This window comes from Gopherus flavomarginatus, chromosome 1 (assembly GCF_025201925.1).
Source record: "Gopherus flavomarginatus isolate rGopFla2 chromosome 1, rGopFla2.mat.asm, whole genome shotgun sequence".
NCBI lineage: Eukaryota > Metazoa > Chordata > Testudines > Testudinidae > Gopherus > Gopherus flavomarginatus.
In genome coordinates, this window is record NC_066617.1 from 228,352,391 (window position 1) to 228,372,366 (window position 19,976).

Here is a 19,976-nt window from a genome sequence, read left to right on the forward strand (position 1 = left end):
TAAATTACACCCAAACAAAAAGCAGCACTAGCAGGCAAAGGATAGGTTTCAGATATATGTTGGCTGGCTGGACTTTTAAAGTTTAATCCATGCTCTTCCACAGTGGCCCATTGCATCACCTGACCTTTGCAAAGATGAACTTGTAACTTTAGACTGTCCGATCCTGAGTGGCAGAATGTGTAACATGCCACAGTGGCAAGGCTAAGATGTAGGTTAGAAGAGCCATCAAAAGATGCACTAAAGGCATATTCATTAGAGGACGGGCAGTTATTTGTTGTGTGTAGAAAGAGTTATTCCTAAAATGTTGTAAAATTCAGGAGGTGAATAACCTTTAGACCATAAGAAGGTTATTGAAAGTAGTGTACATACCTTCCTTAGGGATTCTGCAGGATATTAGTGCCTCAGAGATACATAGTTTAAAATCTAGATCCCATTTAACTCCCAGCCACCAAATCCTCTAAGTACCTGAAATCAGTTTGGCTCTCCTACTTAATGTGAAACAGTTTATCCATATAATGGGTCTTTATTTTCTATTACCTGTCACTTTAAGGAGATTACCCCTGTGTATTAGATCAACATAGCTTGATCTGCAGAAGATCAATTGCTTCTTTTACCAGGTCTGAATAAAGTACCATTTAACTCTTTGGTATATATATTTTATGAAGGAGTCGTAGCTTTTGGTTCACAGCCAATGCATTTTTTTAATCGAGCTTATTCTTGAATCACATATTCTAGTAATTTGATAAAACGGGGACTGGAGGGGTGATATATCTGTCTCATACACAAATGCAGTAGAATATCTTAAGTTGAAGTGGCTGAAACAATATTTGTTTATGAAACAAAACAGATGAATGATATTAAATCATCTGATTCAAATGTGTTCAACAGCAGTAATATTCCTTCAGATGTCATATCCCTTCAGTATTGGCTTGTGGCTGGATTCAGTAAACACTCCATCAATATGTTTCATGTCACATAAAGCCACGCCAGGTTCCTATTCTTTGAATCTACTTACCCTGGGCCCTGTAGAGTTTTAGGAGTCTACTGAGGTGTTTTCTTTTCATTGTTATGAAAGGATATTTCATTATCAAATGCTGTAGTGCAAATCTATAATTGGTGATACAAACATTGGAAGAATGTGCATACTATTTTCTGCCTCAAATTATTCATAGAAAAATTATTAGCCGCTCTAGCAGCAACAAGGTAATTTTGCCGCTGCATTTTCTGTTTCACATGAGTGAGCCAGAGTTTTGTCCTTCAGCTTTAATTGCACTGCGAGGCAAAAAAGGCTCCTATACTCTTTCCATGCCTGATTATAACTGAGCCAAAAGAACAAGCATGAATGACAGAAGTTAAAAGTACCTAGATTTCAGCTGCCTTAGATTTTTTTTAGTTACACAGGGGCAGCTAAATTCTAAAAAAATAAAAGAAGTAACATGATGTAATGGGGACTTAATTTCTTTGAGATTTACCAAAGGCAGGAATTTTGTTTTGCCTTTAATATAAGTTTGTATTGTTTCTCTCAGAGAATGATTCTCAGAATTGACTCGATGTAATCTTTGTTTTTAAGATCTGGAAGGTTTTGACTCTGTAGTACCAGTTGCTGAGAAGCTCAGTCATCCAACTACAACCAGACCAAAAGCTACTGGCAGACGACCTCCATCCCAGTCACTCACATCTGTATGTTCATTTTTTCTTCCTTTTTTTTTTTTTCAAATTACTTTCTGAATTTTTTTTTCTTGGTAAGTATCTGTGTTATTCAATCCTTTCATTTATGCTTGGGCAGCTGCATCACACATACTAATGAGGTGCTGGAGGTGCTTCTCAAAGAGCCCCTTTTTAAAAGTATGCCATAATTTTGAATATATGTTTAAGAACATTCCCTGTCTAAGAAAGAGTTTCACCCACTCTCTGGATACTACTAGATCATCCCCACCAAGCATGAGTGGAGCTCATAAAAATACTTCATAAAAGTTTCTAGAATAGACCAGATTCCACTTGAGGTGTCAAATACTTTTTAAAAGTTTCCCCAATGAGAATATTCCTCGGTCTTTTTAGGGGGTTTTCAAAACTGCCCCCTCTGTCAAATTATACAAGTTGAATTCTGTGCTATATTGGCAATAAACACATTGTTTTTACAGGAACAAAGTATCAGCATTTCTAGCAAAGTGAACTTAATGTGCTGTTTCTTTGCCAAATGGTGTTGCCTTCTTTCTTGACTGTTATGATTACAAAAAGCATTTTTATTTAAATGGTAAATCAAATAAATATACTGAAGTCCCTCACCATTCCTCTTTGCAAACATATGCATCCCTGGAAAATGGAGATTTTTCACAGACTAAGGGGAATGTCTTTGTATAAGCCTCTTGTTAAGGTATGGGCTACTCATAACTAACAAACACACTCTATATATGTTGCTGTAATAACATGCCAGTTGCAGTTTTTCTGCATATTAAGTCATACTTTTCAATTTCATTATCCAGGCACCTGTAAGATGTTTGCATGTGTTTTCTCTCATACTTTACTGCCTCTTCTATAAGAGCTGTTATTCTTGACTCATAGTTACTGTGAGAAACTCAAATTTCATCTCTTTTTTTTTTTTTTCCACAAGAAAGAAATAGAAAGGGGCAATTGACAGAAGACTTCATGTCTTATACATCACTTGCATATCAACTATGACTTTTAGGAAACTCTTGTTCAACAAGTTACACCCAATAAACAGTTTGTCTCAGATGAAGGAATCTAAATGACCTGTTGGTTGTGCCCAGGGTCACTATTTAATAGATCTGAAAACCCAAAAGACACTTCCTGACATCTCCAGATACTAAACATGTGAGTAGTATAGGTCACAACCAGATAAGTTCAGTAGCAACAACAATTAAAGAAAATGAAGAAATGAAAATTAAAGACAGGAAAAGATGGAATTGAAGGGATTGAAGAAGGGGAAAGGAAGAATTTCAGTAGCTACACATTAATTGTTTCCTGTTATAATATAATAATGTAATATAATATTGTGATTTCCTAATAACAGGCCTTCTCTCACTTATCATGTACCCATGCAAGTACTCAAAATGATAAAAAGACAACCTATCCACTATTCACACATCCTGTTCAATTCTGTTACCAAGCAACCCACTAGCTGCTGTTAGCTCTAAATAATGTATTTGTTTTTACTTTCATCCAACAACCAATGACCCAAAGGACCCAGATGTGTATCAGGGCCAGATTAATTTTGATAGGGGTCCAGGTCTGTTATAGTTTTGATAGTCCCTCTTTGCATATTCAGTTTCTTTCCGTCATTGTTTTACCACCACCTCTGTCCAATGCCAAAGAATCAGTTGTTAAATTACCTTGGTTATTTCAGTTTTCTTTTTTACTGTATGTGATATGGTAAAGTTGAATTAAAGTTAAAATGAACAAAACCATTTTAATTTGGGGCCATAACTAGTAGTAAGGCTTTAATTACCTAATTACCTATAGCAATGATATTCAGTTACATTGTCTGATGAGCCAGATAAGGCAAAGTCCAAATTTTGGTGGGCCAAAGGGCTCTTCAGGTGTTTGCTATCTAGTGAAACTGCCACTGGCCAGGGCTCACAACCTTTCAAGAGTGGTGTGCCCAATTGTATTTACTAATCTCAAAATAAAAGGTTGAGTGAGCCAGTAGGCAACAGTGCAACAAAATCTTTCAAGCAAATAATTATTTAGATTCACTGTAATGCTGTTAACACAGCATGCTATTTATATTCATTCTACTGAAACTGTGAAATTGAAATTATAAATTAAACTCATTAGGAATGAAGGGACATCTAACTTTCTTTTCCTTATTGTCTGAATTTTGACACTTGCACTATCTTTTTTTAAATTTCTGTGCAGCATGTAATCACATGAAAGTATGTCAATTACTTACTCAGATGTTGTATAACTAACTATCTGAGTAAGCTCCTGATTAAAAGTGTACCACTGTAAGTAGAAATGTATCAACAGATTGTAGCTCTAATGTGTTTAAATGTAAATGAAAAGTTTCTACATTAAATACATGCCGTGACCGTCAATAGAGGGAAAATAAACTGAAGTGCATCTGCACAGAACCCATCAGTTCTGCCACCTAGTGACCTGAAGAAGAGTTCTGTGTCAGCTCCAAACCTTGTGTCTCTCACCCATAGAAGTTGGTCCATTAAAAGATTTGTCTTACTCACAGTCTCTCTCTAATATCCTGGGACTAACACAGCTACAACATACATCAAGTGCCCCCAACAATACTGCCCTCTAGCGCCCCCCGTCAGCTGTGCCTCCTCCCCAGCCTCACCTCTGCTCCTACTGGGGTTCTTCATCCCCCTTTTCCAGGCCAGAGAGGGCTGCAGCAGAGTCCCTTCTCCCCCTTCCCAGCAGGGTTCTTCACCTCCCTCCCTCCCTCTTCCCTGGTCAGGAGTTACAGGGTGGGAGAGGGAGGAACAGAAAAGCCATCCCTGCTTGAGAGTGGGGGCTGGAGGTGCAGGGGAAGAGCGAGTGGAGCTGCCCAATGCTGCAGAGCTCTTTATGTTTCTTCCTCTCCTCCTGTGAGCAAGGGCATCCCTCTCTTCCTGTGAGAATAGGCCAGGTTCCTGAGAGGAGAGGGTGAGGGGGGTCTGCTAAGCTGCTCTGATTGGCTGCTGCTTTCCAGGAAGTGTGAAGGAACATGACTGCCAGTTGAAGATGTTATAAATGATATATCAATATCTAGCTCTATAATTTTGCTGCCTCTATAGGCCCTGCATTTATCCAGCCCTTAATGTATGAAAACATAGTCCAGACTACAAGTTCCACATAATAGACCTCCCTTTTATCTGTTAAAATACCATTGAGAGGGAGTAAAGCTATCTTTTTCAAACTTCTCTGAATCTGTTACATAGCTCAAATTGTGCCCAGCTTCCTGGTGTGTGACCAATATCATTTTGCTATTTTAAAAAAACAAAGATTTGATAATGCACAAATGCTCAATCTTTTGTGTATAATTTTCATTTTTTGTTTTTGCATGTCGGGATGTCTAAATGAGAGTGTGCTATGGATAACACTAATGTCTCACGTTCACATGCTGGAAAAATAAAGTGAAGGGAAGGTGAATGGCTCATCGTGGAAATAAAAGAACAAAAACGGAAGGTTACATTACTTAAAATAAATCTAAGAGCCAGTTTATGGTTGACTCTGTGCAAGACGCAAAGTGTGCAAGGTCAGGGGGCAAAGGATGCGATGGGTTTTCCCCTCTTCGTGCTCCTACACAGAAGCGAGACACAACATGGCTTTGGAATGCAGGTGGTGTGTACAGATAGCAGCACTAACCTCTCCAAAAGTAGTAGAGTGAGGCCTGCACCTGACCAAGCCAAATGCACCCTCTCCCAGTGTGGTGGAACAGTAGCATACACATCTTATTAGTCTCAGGGAAATTCTGCCTCATTAAACAAAAATTCTTCTGGGGGGCAGGAAGGCACTGTGCACCCTCTTCTGAACAAAGAGTGCCCCTAAATTGCAATATAGCCATTATGCATTTTTCATTTCAATACTGATTTTTTCATTTGCCACCCTTTAAAACAAGGTATTAATTAAAACAGAACCTTCCTTTTGAATTATAAGTTGTCTTGTATAACTTTTGATATTATTAGCTGTGTAATTTTCTTCTTTTAAAAGTAGTCTGGAATGAAAATATCTGGTTTTACTGTTTTGCCTATCTAGTCCTCCCTTTCAAGTCCTGATTTCTTTGACTCACCAAGCCCTGAAGAGGAAAAGGAAGAACATGTGTCCATTATACATAAAGCAACTGAAGTGTCAAAGAAAACAAAGACTGTTACAATATCACAAGTAAGTTAATCAGCCTGTTTTGATGACTCTGCATCTGCTAACTTATCCTCATGTACATGCATTGTCATCTCAGTAACTGAGCACCTCAGGGTAGTTAGTCTTAAAAAATACATATACTGTAATACTTAAGGATTGTCCTACAGTGAAACACAAGATGTAGGCCTAGTCTACACTAGAAAAGGTTTGCCCTTACAGCTAAGTATAGCTAGATGGACAAATCCTCCCACTGTAGACACCTTTTATATACCAACTCCCTGAGCAAAATAAGCTGTACTAGCAACACTTTTGTAGGTATTACTGCATCTATTCTAGGGCTTTTGCTGGTAAAAAAAAAAAAAAAAAAAAAAAAAAAAAAAAAAAGGTTGCTAAAATCATATCCCTAAGCAACATTACTATACCACAAAAGTTTCTAGTGTCGACCTGGCCTTAGTAATTAAAGATCTGAGTTCTGTTTGAAGTTAGAAAAGTTACTAAATCTCTCTCCACTTTATTTTCCTTTCTGCTTACTTATTAGACGTGTTGTCTATATGTGTAACATTTTATCTTTGCTTTGAGATCCTCAGAGGAAAAATCTTATAGAAATATAATGTATTATTTATGATTATTAAATATTTTCATCAGTGCAAATGACCTTATCTGCCTCAGCTATGGTACCCCAGTCAGTCAAAAACCCAACCAAAGAGGTAAATCTGGCACCATGTCCTTTAGACTGTCAATCTCTGGCAATTGCTGACTCATTGGAAACCAGTTCCAGAGGTTATGAATCCCTATTGGGAATAGCTTATGGATATCTAGAACTCAAGAGCAAAAGCCATCAAACCACTAGAATTGAATCTGAAAGGGAGAGGAGGATGAGATAATTGAGTTCCAAACCATTTATGATTTTAAATATTGGTACCAAAACTTTAAATGGTACTGGGTGGGTGAAAAGTCATTCGTGTAGAACATGTCATATTGATAATATATTGTCACAGTAATCTAGAGAAAATGGAACCATGTTAATAACGAATACAGACATCTGTATTTACTGCTCTAAACTATCTTACTGTTCTAGCTAAACTTCACAAGGGAGCTGTGGAAAACTATTGTCAAGGTTTTAGGCACCAAATTTCATTTAACTTAAACGTTTGTTTTGTTCTGATTCTAGTTCTCTGGATCCTAAATGTATGAAGCACACTTCTAGAGGAAAAAACAAAAACTCTAGCATGGTCTAGTGGATATCAAATTGGGAGTCAGGAGACATGAGTTCTATTACCTCTACTACCTTTTGAGACACGTTGTGCCTGTACTTCTGTTTCCTCTTCCACTCTATGTCTTATCTGCCAAAGGCTTGTCCACATATAGTTTTTGTACCACTTTCACTAAATTGGTTTAGAAACAGATATATATAGTTGATTTTTGTAAATTTATATTTATGTAGAAGCACTTTTAAACTGTTGAAACCTGCCCACAACAGGGATTGTACCACTCTAAATATATCAATATAAAATCACACCCCTATCTGAAATAAATTGGTATAAAATTTTTGTGTAGGCCAGCCCTCAGTCAGTGATGGGCTGGGCTGAGGGTCCCTGCCAGGCTCAAGCTTAATATTGTGAGTGTTCAGAAAGACAGATTTGAGTAACAGTGGAGTATCATATCCATTGTGCCATATTCAAGCATGTAAAGGTTCAAACCAAACCCATCAGCATGACGACAGGGGAGTAAAATATACCTAATACTGAGATGTGCTTCCAATTCAGGCAACTTAATATTCATTGTTTTTTGTTGACAGGTGTCTGATAATAAAACTGCATTGCCTCCAAAACCAGGGGGTTTGACTAGTGGGAGTAATATACAAGCATCATTATCCTCATCCTCACCTGCACTTCATTCAGTTACTGTGGGAACAACAGGCCATAGGTCAAATTCCCCATCTTTGTTCAGTACTGAAGGAAAGCCAAAGACTGAGCTCTCAAGCCAGGGTCCAGCAGCCTTGGAGGAGTTGAGGATACAAGTTAAGGAGCTAAGAACTATCATTGAGACAATGAAAGACCAGCAAAAGTAAGCATTAGAAACCACACCATCCATTTGAAGCATCTTTACTGTGCTTTGTATCAATCTTTTCCATATAATATGTGTGTTTGTGTGTGAAATTCCTTTGATCTTTTTGTCAGACAAAAAGATTTCATGAAGACAAATAGATGTTGAGAAAAAAATTAAAACACTGATACAGTCAATCTGATAGTTTGTAATAGCTTCTCTGGAGCTATGTTGTTTTATCATATAAGTATATGTTTACCTGGACTTTTTAAAAAGCTGAACTGTAGACTAATAGAGGTTAAAGATAGAGGTTATACTGTCTAATACATCAGTGGCCATTTAGGGACTCAAATATGTTGATCTGAAAGCTGAGAAGCATTTCTAGTGGGCTTTTATACAAAAATTCTTCAGTAGTTGTTAAATTGTTAATACAGTTGCCCAGAAAGCTGCTCCTCCAAATGATTGTGTCACAAGTGACGGGATTTGAGAGGTCTGGAGCCCATCTAACCATGATGTGAGACACTCCAGCTCCCTCATGAAGTTCAGCCCTGCCATAAGCCAGCAGAGCCTCTCCATCCTGCTTGCAGTGTTCTCACGGGAGGGGAGGGAGCAAAGAGCACAACAGCCCAGCATGGCTCCATTCCTTCTGCCCCACTTGCCAGCATGGTGCCTCTGCTCCGCATTGCATCCCCCTGCAGCACCTGGGTAGGGAAGGGGCAGAGAGAGGTGAAGAGTCTGTGGGAAAGGGGAGATGAGAAGGGTTGCTGCTGTATACCCCCAGGCCTGGGAAAGGGGAGTGAAGATCCCAGGAGGAGCAGTGGAGTGGCTGGGGGGGAGGCTGAAATGTGGGAATGGGGAGTGATGGGAGTGGGGGCACTGAACTGATGGTGGGGGCTAGGGTGTGCTCTGGGTTTAAGGAGGTGGAGAAGTCCTGGGAAGGAAGAACAATTAAAATAAAAATGAATTTTTTAGCTATTTGGACAATTATGAGATTTTTAAAAATAATTTATTATAACTACTGGATAATGTATATAGTTACACAGTTAGCCAAATTACACAAAGGATGAATGGTCTAAAATTATTTGTTAAATACTTTGAATATGACTGAATTATTTAAAAAATAATATTTAGGGATTATAAGTATCATTATTGCACTGAAACACAGAAAGCTCTGAAAGATGGTTGATGTTGTAAACATATTCATGTAGCTAGAGATCTTTGCAGCTCACATAAATCTTTATTGAAAAATAATTGGAAAACTTGATCCATAGTGAGAATGCTTTGTGTTCTTCTTCGAGAGGTGTCCCTATGGATGCTCCACCATAGGTGTCAGTGCGCCCAGTGCCTTTGTTCGGAGATTTTTACAGCAGTACCCATATCGGCCACACATGAGCAGAGCCTGCCTCACATACCAGTCTTGTCTTAATAGTGTGCATGCGTGGCCGAACTTTACTGTCCCTGGACGGAGTTGGACCTACAGCAGACTTGTTAAAACTTTCTCTTACCCATTCTACATCCTTTTCCCCCTTAGTTTAGCACTCTAGTTACTAGATAACTTCATCCCTTTAAAACAAAAAACAATTTGTTCCAGTTTGTTTCTCTCAGCCTCCAGCAGACGCTAATATGCGTGGGCTCTCCAGGATTTAAGCGGTGCACTACATGCAGGGACACCATCCCTATCTCGGATGGTGACTCCCAGTGTATAAAATGCCTGGGGGAGTCCCACATTCCTCAAAAATGTGTCCATTGTTCCAAATTAATATCCAGGGCACGTAAAGACAGAGAATTCCGAATGAAAATGATTCTTATGCAGAAGTCACTCGTACCTGCTTCTGACCCAGGTACGGGCTCCTCAGTGAACCGCAGCCCTCCCACCTCCAAAAAGGACAAAAAAAGAAAACACCTGCCTCCCTCACCCAGAAGGCAAACATTGGAAGCAAAAATGTCGCTGAGCAGACCTTCCTTTGATGCACCAGTTCCCCTGGCATCGCGCTAATTCTGCCTCTGGCTGCGTCAACAGTGCAAGCTCCCAGTGCCAAGGCTTCAGGCTTCAAGTTGCCTGCCTCTCTCATGGCACCGTCCAGCACAGATGACCTTGCCGGAACAGACATGGGCTGCGCTTACGTCCACAGCATCTCCAAACTCAACACATGCATTGAGCACTATGGTGCAGAGAACATCGGTGCCGAATGACCCTACAGTACCACAGGCACTCCTAACAGAGGGTTTATCTGACACAGGCTCTCCAGCACTGCAGTTCATTCATTCACCGGACCTACAGGTGTCACCTAACCTACAGTCACCACTACTTGACACCAATTTTTCTCCGGACATTCGCATGCGATCTAGACAGCTGTCTCTAGCTGCATCTCATTTTTCCAGTGATGAGGAAGCCATAGTGCAGGGAGACTTTTCACCCTACCAGTTCTTCCAGTCGCAGAGCCAAATCACCACTGATCATAGAAAATCTAGGTCTTTGTACATCTCCCCGGTTTACAAACCCGTGAGCTTCCTCGGTCAGTGGCAATACTGAGGTCCATGGGCACCATATAAGTGATTCCACTGTGATTGCCAAGATGCCAAAAATAGGAACAATGCCACTTCTCCACAACCAGTGCTTACAATTACAAATGAGACAAAACAACAAGCTGTTAATCCACACTTCGATGAACATGATACACATGCTTCCCCAACCCTTGTGGAGCCCGTATCAACACAGGATGAAGCTATACTGCCTCCCCCACCAACACTGTCGAATGATTTCTTAAAATTTCAAGACCTCTTCAAAAGAGTCGCCAACGAGTTGAGAATTAATCTGGAGGAAGTTTCTGAAAACCAACATGAGTTGACTGACATCCTGCAACCTTCCTCCACATCCAGGATTGCCTTACCTATAAATCCAGCCATTATGGATCCTGCCAAAACCATATGGCAGACACCAGCTACTAGCACATCTACCTGTAAGCGAGCTGACGGGAAATATTGTATTCCTTCCAAAGAGTCTGAGTTCCTTTTTACTTACCCAGCACCAAATTCATTGGTAGTAGAGGCAGCTAACCAAAAGAACAAACACCAGTTCCCTGGTCTACCCCAACTAATAAGGACAGAAAAAGGCTGGACCTGCTTGGTTGTAAAATGTATGCTTTGGCCTCATTACAATTCCAGATTTCTAATTATGCAGCCGTTCTGGCAAAATATGACCAAAAACCCATAAGTTTAAAGCCATAGTCTCTGAGGGACAAATTGTCTCCCGTACCGCAGTACAAGCTGCACTTGATGTTGCTAATACAGCTGCAAGGTCCACTGCTACAGCAGTCATGATGCGTTGGAGCTTCATGGTTTTCATTGTGTTCTTTTCCTCGCAAGGTTCAGAATACCATTGAAAATCTCCCTTTTGATGATGAAAACCTATTTGCCAGTAACACCAACAATGTCCTTCACTCCATGAAGGACTCGAGAGCAACATTACGGTCTCTCGGTATCCAAACCCTTGCAAATAGGAGGAGACAATATAGATACCAACCTTATCAACAACCATGCTACCCAATATATACCAAACAAAATCATAGATCGTATGAACAACAACATCAGTGACCAAGATATCAACTTCACAGCACCAATTCATCGGCTCCATGTCAACCCTCTCCCACTAATAAGCAAACTTGAAGGTGTGATTGAGGGTATAGAATACATCATCCCTACTTCAGTGCTCACTCCCTTTCTGTCTCCCCCCCCATACCCTGTCCCTTTTCAGGGACCCCTCTCACAACAACTGCTCCACCAGAAGGTGCATCACCTCCTCTCATTAGGAGCAGTAGAACCAGTGCCTGACCAACACAGAGGAAAAGGGTTCTACTCTCATTACTTTTTAATACAAAAGAGAACTGGGGGATGGTGACCCATTCTCGACCTCAGATGCCTCAATAAATTCGTTAAATACATTTTTTTTTAAATGGTGACTCTTGCAACCATAATTCCAGCACTGGAGCAGGGAGATTGGGTTTCAGCCCTCGACCCATAGGATGCTTATGTTCCTGTGACCATACATCCTTGCCCACAGATGTTTTATTCACTTCGTTCTGGGCTCACAACACTACCAGTACAGGATCCTACCTTTTGGCCTCTAGACAGTGCCTCATGTCTTTTCCAAACTTGCAGTCATAACAGCTCATCTCAGAAGTCAGGGAATCATAATTTTTACTTACCGCAACAACTGCCTTTTCAAAGCCAGGACCCTCCAAGTAGCCATTCAGTCCACCCAACGGACAGTCCAATGTTTCCATGCTCTTGGCCTGCGAATGTACAAAGAAAATGTTCACTCACTCCCACCCAACAACTGAAGTTCATAGGAGCACATTTCGACTCACGCAGAAGAATAGCATCTCTCCCACTCCACCTTTTTAAAACCATCAACCTTTTCATTCCCAAGCTGTGCAACAGTCCACAAGCGGCTGCACGAGCTTCCCTACAACTCCGAGGCCACATAGCCTCTTCCTTTTGTAGTCAGGAATGCTCACCTCTTCATGAGGTGTTTCCAAAGCTGGATTCCACTGTCTACAGACAAATGTCCATGGTCTGAACAAACTTTTATATGTACCTCCCAGAATCAAGGACTGCCTCCACTGGTGGACATTGCCTCACAAACTTTGTTCTGGGATCCCCTTTCTACAGGAAGTCCTGTCGGTTGTCATAACTACAGGCGCATCCCTTACAGGATAGGGAGTACACGTGCCCCAATACACTGCCAAGGGGCTTTCGTCTCCTGCTGAGACATCCCTTCACATCAACATCTAGAACTCTGAGTGATACATTGCCTTCATATTCTATGTAAACAGGCAAGGGGGAGGGGCGATCCCACTCCCTTTGCACAGAAGCAATGAAACAATGGAACTGGTGTCTCAGACACAGTGTCTGAATATCATCTGCATACTTACCTGGCTCTCTCAATACCACTGCGATGACTTCAGCAGAAGATTTCTCATAGACCACAAATGGGAAGTAAATGAGGATATAATACTAGACATTTTCCACACATGAGGATACCGAGCTACAGACCTTTTCACAACTGCAGCAAACAAGAAATGCCCAAGACTTTGTTCCAGAGCAGGACTAAGCAAACGCTCCTCGGGGGATGCTTTCATGTTCCCATGGAACACTGACCTAATGTATGCATTTCCCCGATACCACTCATACACAAATTATTGATAAAAATATAAACAGACCAAGCCAGGGTCATAGTGGTAGCCTCATATTGCCCAGACAGGCATGGTCGCCTTTCCTTACCAAGATGTTGTTTTCCGCACCCATCCTACTACCCTCCGCCCAACTCTCTTGTCCCAGCAACATGATCTACTACTCGACCCCAATTTAATCATGTTACACCTCAAGGTTTGGCTCCTTCATGGCTCTCTCATGCCAAGCGAACTTGCTCGGAGCAGGTCTGAAATGTACTCCTTCATAGCACAACAAATTCTACGTGCACCACCTGCCTTCATAACTGGATAAGATTTACACGCTGCTGGGCTGTCACAAAAAATGCTCCTTTTTTTCCGCGCCTCTTCCGCTAATCCTCAACTATCTGTTAGAGATTAAACTCTCTGTACTCTCCCTGAGTCCCATCAAAGTCCACTTGGCCGCAATTACAATATTCCATGATGCCATCGATGATAGGACTATCTTTGCTCACCCCATTACTAAGCGATTCCTTAAGGGACCCCATACCCTATACCCAGACATCAAACTGCCTAATCCACCTTGGGACCTTCCCTTTGTCTTAACATGCCTAACCCAAAAACCATTTGAACCATTAGCCACATGTTCCCTCCTACATCTCTCTGTGAAAACTGCATTTCTGGTAGCAATTGCCTCTGCAAGACACACAGGAGAAATTGCAGCACTCATGGCAGATCCGCCATACACCATATTTTTTAAGGACAAAGTCACCCTACACTTACTCCCTGAAATTCTACCAAAGGTGCCCTCATCTTTCCACATCAGTGAGCTTATATATCTCCCTACCTTTTCCAAAACCACATGCGAATTCCTTTCAATCTACGATGCACGCTTTGGACTGCACAGAACTTTGTTGTTCTACTTCGACAGGACTAAAACCTTTAGGTGTTCCAACAGGCTATTCATCCCCATTGCAGAACGCTCTAAGGGCTCATTTATCTGTAATCACAGACTTTCCAACTGGATCTCAAGTTGCATTTGTCTCTGTTATCAACTACAGAACATGACTCCTCCTACTTTTATCAGGACTCACTCCACCAGATCCATGGTGGCCTCAGTGGCCTTTCTACATAATGTCCCCCTTAAGGACATTTCCAGAGCTGCCATTTGGGCTTTTGAAAATACGTTTGCAAAATATTATGCTCTTACACAGGACCCATCACCGATACACATGTGGGCAAAGCTGTTCTATCTACTGTGTTCCTTCCAGATCCGAAGTCCCTACCTCCTTGAGAGATACTGCTTTTCAGTCACCTACAGTGGTGCACCCACAGGGACACCTCTTGAGGAAGAGGAAGTTACCTGTGGAGTAACTGACATTCTTTGAAATGAGTGTCCCTGTGGATGCTGCACTCCCCCTTCTCCTCCCGTCTACTTCAGAGCTGGAGCGGCCTCCATTGTAGAGAAGGAACTGAGGAGTTTGGCCGCGCATGCGCACTATTAAGACAAGACTGGTATGTGAATAAGGCTCCGTGCATGCGCAGCCGATACGGGTACTGCTATAAAAATCTCTGAACAACGGCGCAGGGGTGCACCAACACCTACAGTGGAGCACCCACAGGGAAACTCATCTCAAAGAACATCAGTTAGTGCACAGATGAGTGCACAACCTCCTCTTTCTTGGATGTTCATTATTCATTTTCCACCTCCATTTTACAGGCCTTGTATGTTTTGAAATACGTGTGAATTAGATTTTTCATCATATTTTATATTTATCACATTATAGTGCTCTCCACTGAGTACATATATTATACCTGTGTACAATAAATTAACGTAAGTACTCCCCCTCTTTCCCACCAGCCTGGGAGTCTTCCCTCTCTCCGTTTTTGAAGGGATACCCATCCTAATAAAGAGATACCATTAACAGAGGCCACTTAGGACTAGCCTAAATAAAACAAATATTTAACCATTTTGCATCTTCTCCATTCTAATTCTCATTACATTTGTGTACCTCCAGCATCTCCATTTGAGCAGCCAGGGAGAAGCATGTATGCATTAAAGTTGACTTTTCAATCTGAAATTTTCATACACACATTACCAGAAGAGTAGAGGGAGGTAAAAAGTCAAAAGACAGACTGAAAAAACATGGTCTGATGATGTTTTATAAATTTCATTACTTTTTTAGGAACTGGCTCATGGTTTTGATCTCATGAGTCTGGCAATACTGTAACTGAATTGTGATTAATAATGAGTTGAAAACTCTCCTGTTATTATTCTGAGTCTTACATTTATTTTTATTCTGGGGCGGGGGGAGATATTGGGAGAGTTTAAAGTGCTCAAATCTCAGATGCTGGGATTTCCTCATTATTTTTGCCCTTCCTGAATATCGCTGATATCTTCCATTGTTCCCAGTGGGAATGAAGCCAGGGTACCCACAGGAAAGATGTCTGCCATGTGTGGCCAGGCCAAAAATGGTAAAGGGATAGAGTAATGTAGAGGTTTGGGGAAGAGGATTGTAGGAGTACCATTAAAGACACTGTAGTGGCAGAGGAATGTGACAAAACAAAGAAGGCCACTGTAGGGGAATAAAAGAACACTGGGGAGGGCTGTCAAGTAGGGGTTGTCGAGGTGAATGTGGCCCAATTTCGGCTAACTGACACCTATTCCCAACCTGCCTTGCATAGCCACTGGCCCCACAAGCCCTCTGGCCTGACATTCCAACAGGAGCTGCCTCCAACTACTGGTTTCTGGCTTGGGGGACAAGGCAGTAAAGAGGAGTGTGACAAAATTTATTACATGCAGTGTTGCTGTAGCCATGTTGGTCCCACCTTATATTTAGCTGTGACATTCTGAGTACCTTTCCCAGACTTGAAGAAAAGCTCTGTTTAAGCTTGAAAGCTTGTCTCTCTCACCAACAGAAGTTGGTTCAATAAAAGATATTACCTCACATGCCTTCTCTCTCTAAGATTTATTATGTTCAGAGCACAGGCCTGGGACAGAGGAGAGGATCTCTCTATGGGAAAGATATAGTGAAACTTCCTCCTCTAAATAATCACATCCTGGTCTTACCTTTCAGAGGTCAGAAACCATTTATTTTTCCTTCATTATATCCCCTGGACAACAGACCGTTTTTTGGTGACCCATGCTTGGGAATTATCTAACTTTCTAAGTTAAGATGCAGTTTAAATAGTGCTGTATTAAACAGTTTAAATGTGTGATCACTTATGTTACCAGTTTCTATAACCTACCAACGGACTACTCCAAATTTCCTATTGTCGTATACAAAAAATATCATTGGGGACTGCGTCAGTGGTGATGTTATTGGCCAGAGCAAATTTTGGTGGCCAAAGTACTAAACCTGTAAACACAGGACTTTTATTACAATGGAAAACCTTATTCCTTAGCAGTACTAGGTTTTGGGGTTTTTGTTTTGTTAGCTATAAACAGTCCTATTTTTGTAAGTTGAACAAAAATGATCAGCTGCTACACAGCTTTTTTCCAAAAGCATAAATGAAGTCACTTCTGTCTATTATGTGTTTTAAATGAAACTAATGCAAAATGTTTTAAGGATATAAATACTTTGATAAATCATTATTGAGAAAATATAGTAACTGGTTTGGTGGGGAAATGGTTCAGAGATAATTACCTCTATTTTAATAATATGAACCTTTGCAATTTTTTCATTCTTCTTTTTTTTATAGAAAAGAGATTAAACAATTATTGTCTGAATTGGATGAAGAAAAAAAGATCCGTCTACGATTACAGGTACTTGAATCTTATGTGGTCAAAGGCAACTTTACAGGGATACTGGCAGGTCAAATTTAGCCTCAAACTTAGGGCAAACAAGCACTTATAAAACTTAAGATAAATATATTTGAATTTCTTTTTATATTAACAGAATGTATGTATATAAACAAATATATATTCCCCTTGCAGTGTTTGCAATCTATATGCTGTTGCATTGTGTTATCGCATGAAAATTATCTGGAATCTGAATAGCCTATTTTTTATTATCTAAGCTGAAGAAAATACAAAAAAGTAAACAGAGTTTAGCTAGTGAAAAGTGAAATCTGTTTTTAAAATTCTTAGTTTTAATCTAATTTGTTCATAAAGTAGATGAGAGAATTTATGTTTTAAAATGTGATTTACAGTCTGCCACTGACTTTTTAAATACGAATTGGTCTTATTTTATCTGAAAAGTTAATTTCAGCTAACAAGATTCTGCTGTTTCCCTTTCACACAATCTGATAGTTCTAAAAAAGTATAATTTAAAAAATATATATATTATTTCCATTAAGAGACCAGGTTCTGTTTCTTTAACATTGAATATGACCTTACTTGGAGTCATCCTATTGAATCAGCCAGTTGACCAGTACTTGACACCGGCAACATGAGTAAATGTAGTAGAACTGAGCCATTATTTGGACCATCAAATATACAGCTTCATATAGAAAGTGACTTTGAAACTGCTTTTCATGGTTTGGGGATTGACATACTTATCATTAACCAGATTTTAACATTAATTTGATATTTTTATTTTTATTTTGTGACATATGTTCACTGTATATTTTTTATACTCATGATGGAAAATCAAAACATGATTTCAATGGGCTGCTCTTACTTAATAACATACTGTCCAACACGAGTAAAGATAGCAGAATTGGGGCCTTCTGAATATTTCTTCTGCATAGGCAGATCTGTGAGAGGCCATCGTTTTTAATAAATAACCAATTCAGCGAAGGTTAATAAACCTCTGATAGAAATGCTTGTATTGGCCTAGCAGTCAGTACCATTCAGAGTTCTGGATTCCAGTTCTTCAGGATAGAGCTAAGTCTGGTCTAAATACAGAGCTGTTCTGATCTAACTGAAGGTGTGATTTTTTTATAACAATTTTATAACTTTTGTGTGTGGACATTCTTATATCAGTTTAACCTAGCTTATATTGGTTGAGCTTGCTAGCTAAACTGATAATCAGTTTTAAATAGCTATGAGAATCCACACGCACACAAGTTGCAGTGATTTAACTAAACCAGCGTAACCTGTGTGTGAAGAGAAGCCTTTAGGCTTGGAGGGCTGCAAAGGTTCAGTCTCCACTCAATGGAGAAGACTCTGAGTAAGTTTGTGACATGTTCCAGTGACTATCTTTGCCTGGCTCTGGAAGAAGGGAGCCATCTCCAATTCTCATTAGCAGGAATGAGTCACCTGGATGTATGAGGCTTTTGCTGCTGGGAATAATAAGAGGATAACAGAGTTTCCTCTACTTTCAAACCCCCCACACACAGAGATAAGATGCAACTGAATTTGCTGCTGGCACCATGCTTGAATTTGACCCACCAATAAATCACCTAATGAGATTTTTCTTTGCAGATGGAAGTTAACGACATAAAGAAAATTCTTCAATCAAAATGAATACTTGATAGGTGGAATGTTACATTATTCATCATGACTGTGACTCAAATTTATGCCCCAGCCAAAATAACTTTGTGCCAAATGATCTAAGAATTGCCTCAATATCCCTTTGTTTGAAGAATTAGCACAAGAGTTTTTGATAGCACAACACAAATTCCAATGAAGAAGAAAAAATTCTATGGGATGCAGTTGCTGTATAGCACTGGTTGTGACTGAAATTGATCTTATTGTGCTAAAGTCTCTACTTCAAGATCACAAATGAAATGAAAAAACTCAGGCAGTTTAGTCCATAGTGGTACTATTTTGATGATATTTTTCCATAAATAAAATGTATTTCAGATTATCTGTTTACAAGCTTTATGATTTTGACTTTTTTTTTAAATTGTCTTCTGTCACAGGTTCCTAAAATATTTGTACTGCATATAGCCAGGAATGAATGTTGATGTTTGGGGGGGCGGGGGTATTATTTTGCTTCAGGTAGAACAGCCTACTTTTTGTGTTATGTTTTGAATTCTATTACATATGCAATTTTATGTCCAAAAATAATCCACGAGATAAATTTGTGTAGAATGGCATATTTTTAAAAAAAAAAAAAATCTTGTCTTTACAATGATTTGTGCCTTCTTTTTGCCACCCACTGATTGGAACTGGTTGCAAACCAGATCTCAATAATGTATCTGCCATGACGACACCAGTCACTTAGGTCCACTAGAGGTCACTCTTCCAATGTATAGCTGCTCAGTCAACATAGCCAGATGTGTGCTATAACAGCATAAGGTTGGGAGCAGCTTTGTCTTACCAGCTGTGGTTTTTTAGCTTTCCTGTTTAATAGGACTCTCATTCAGCTAGAAAATTCATCTCTGCTTGATTTTCATTAGAAAAGTTAAACACCTGCCTCCGTCCCCATTTTTGCACACTTTGAGTGAACAGAATATGCATTACTAAAGCAAAAATAAATAAAATTAACTAAATATCATCAGTTAAAAGGTTGTATTATTTCATACACAAGGTTCTCTTTGTTGTGTGATGTTGTTTAACTTGCTATTTATGTGATGTCATTTGCCACATTCTGTTGTAAGCTTTCTAACATAGATGAAATAGAAGGCTCTCTTAATAATACGTTTTAGCAGCTGTGCTTTCTTTCCTGGTTTTATGGAAATCAAGTTTACTCTGTGTGTGTGTGTGTGTGTGTGTGTGTGTGCACAGCTGTGGAATGCTAGTATTAGGAAGTGATAAAATTGCACAAAGGATCTATTATTCATCATATTGAGTTATATTAATTGATATTAAACTGGAGTTCCTGCATCACAGTTTACTATTCTTCCTGCTAAAGGGTGGATGGGAGTTATTTCTTAATCTGTCAGTGCCATTCATGAACAGCTGGAGGGGTTCTCATTTGGTTATATGGAGAATTCTTTTAAATATGTTTAAGCACACACAAACGTCCCAGTATACAAATGTGTTAACCTGAAGGATTCTCAACTGGGTGTTGTGTATGGCAATACAGAACATTATCACTGGATCAATTTCCTTTGCTT

General features: G+C 39.8%; 1 protein-coding gene across 4 annotated transcripts in view; it reads left to right on the forward strand.

Annotated features, from left to right (window-relative positions):
- The window catches only part of SH3KBP1 (SH3 domain containing kinase binding protein 1), a 244,669-nt gene extending 225,112 nt beyond the window's left edge, over positions 1 to 19,557 (forward strand). For all 4 annotated transcript variants that reach the window (XM_050936578.1, XM_050936579.1, XM_050936581.1 and 1 more), the window contains 5 exons: positions 1,571 to 1,680; positions 5,710 to 5,835; positions 7,610 to 7,878; positions 16,731 to 16,794; positions 18,397 to 19,557. In XM_050936578.1, coding sequence (XP_050792535.1) covers positions 1,571 to 1,680; positions 5,710 to 5,835; positions 7,610 to 7,878; positions 16,731 to 16,794; positions 18,397 to 18,438 — 611 coding nt within the window. In that variant the 3' untranslated portion in view covers positions 18,439 to 19,557. The remainder of the gene's footprint in view (positions 1 to 1,570; positions 1,681 to 5,709; positions 5,836 to 7,609; positions 7,879 to 16,730; positions 16,795 to 18,396) is intronic.
- The last annotated feature ends 419 nt before the right edge of the window (positions 19,558 to 19,976 follow it).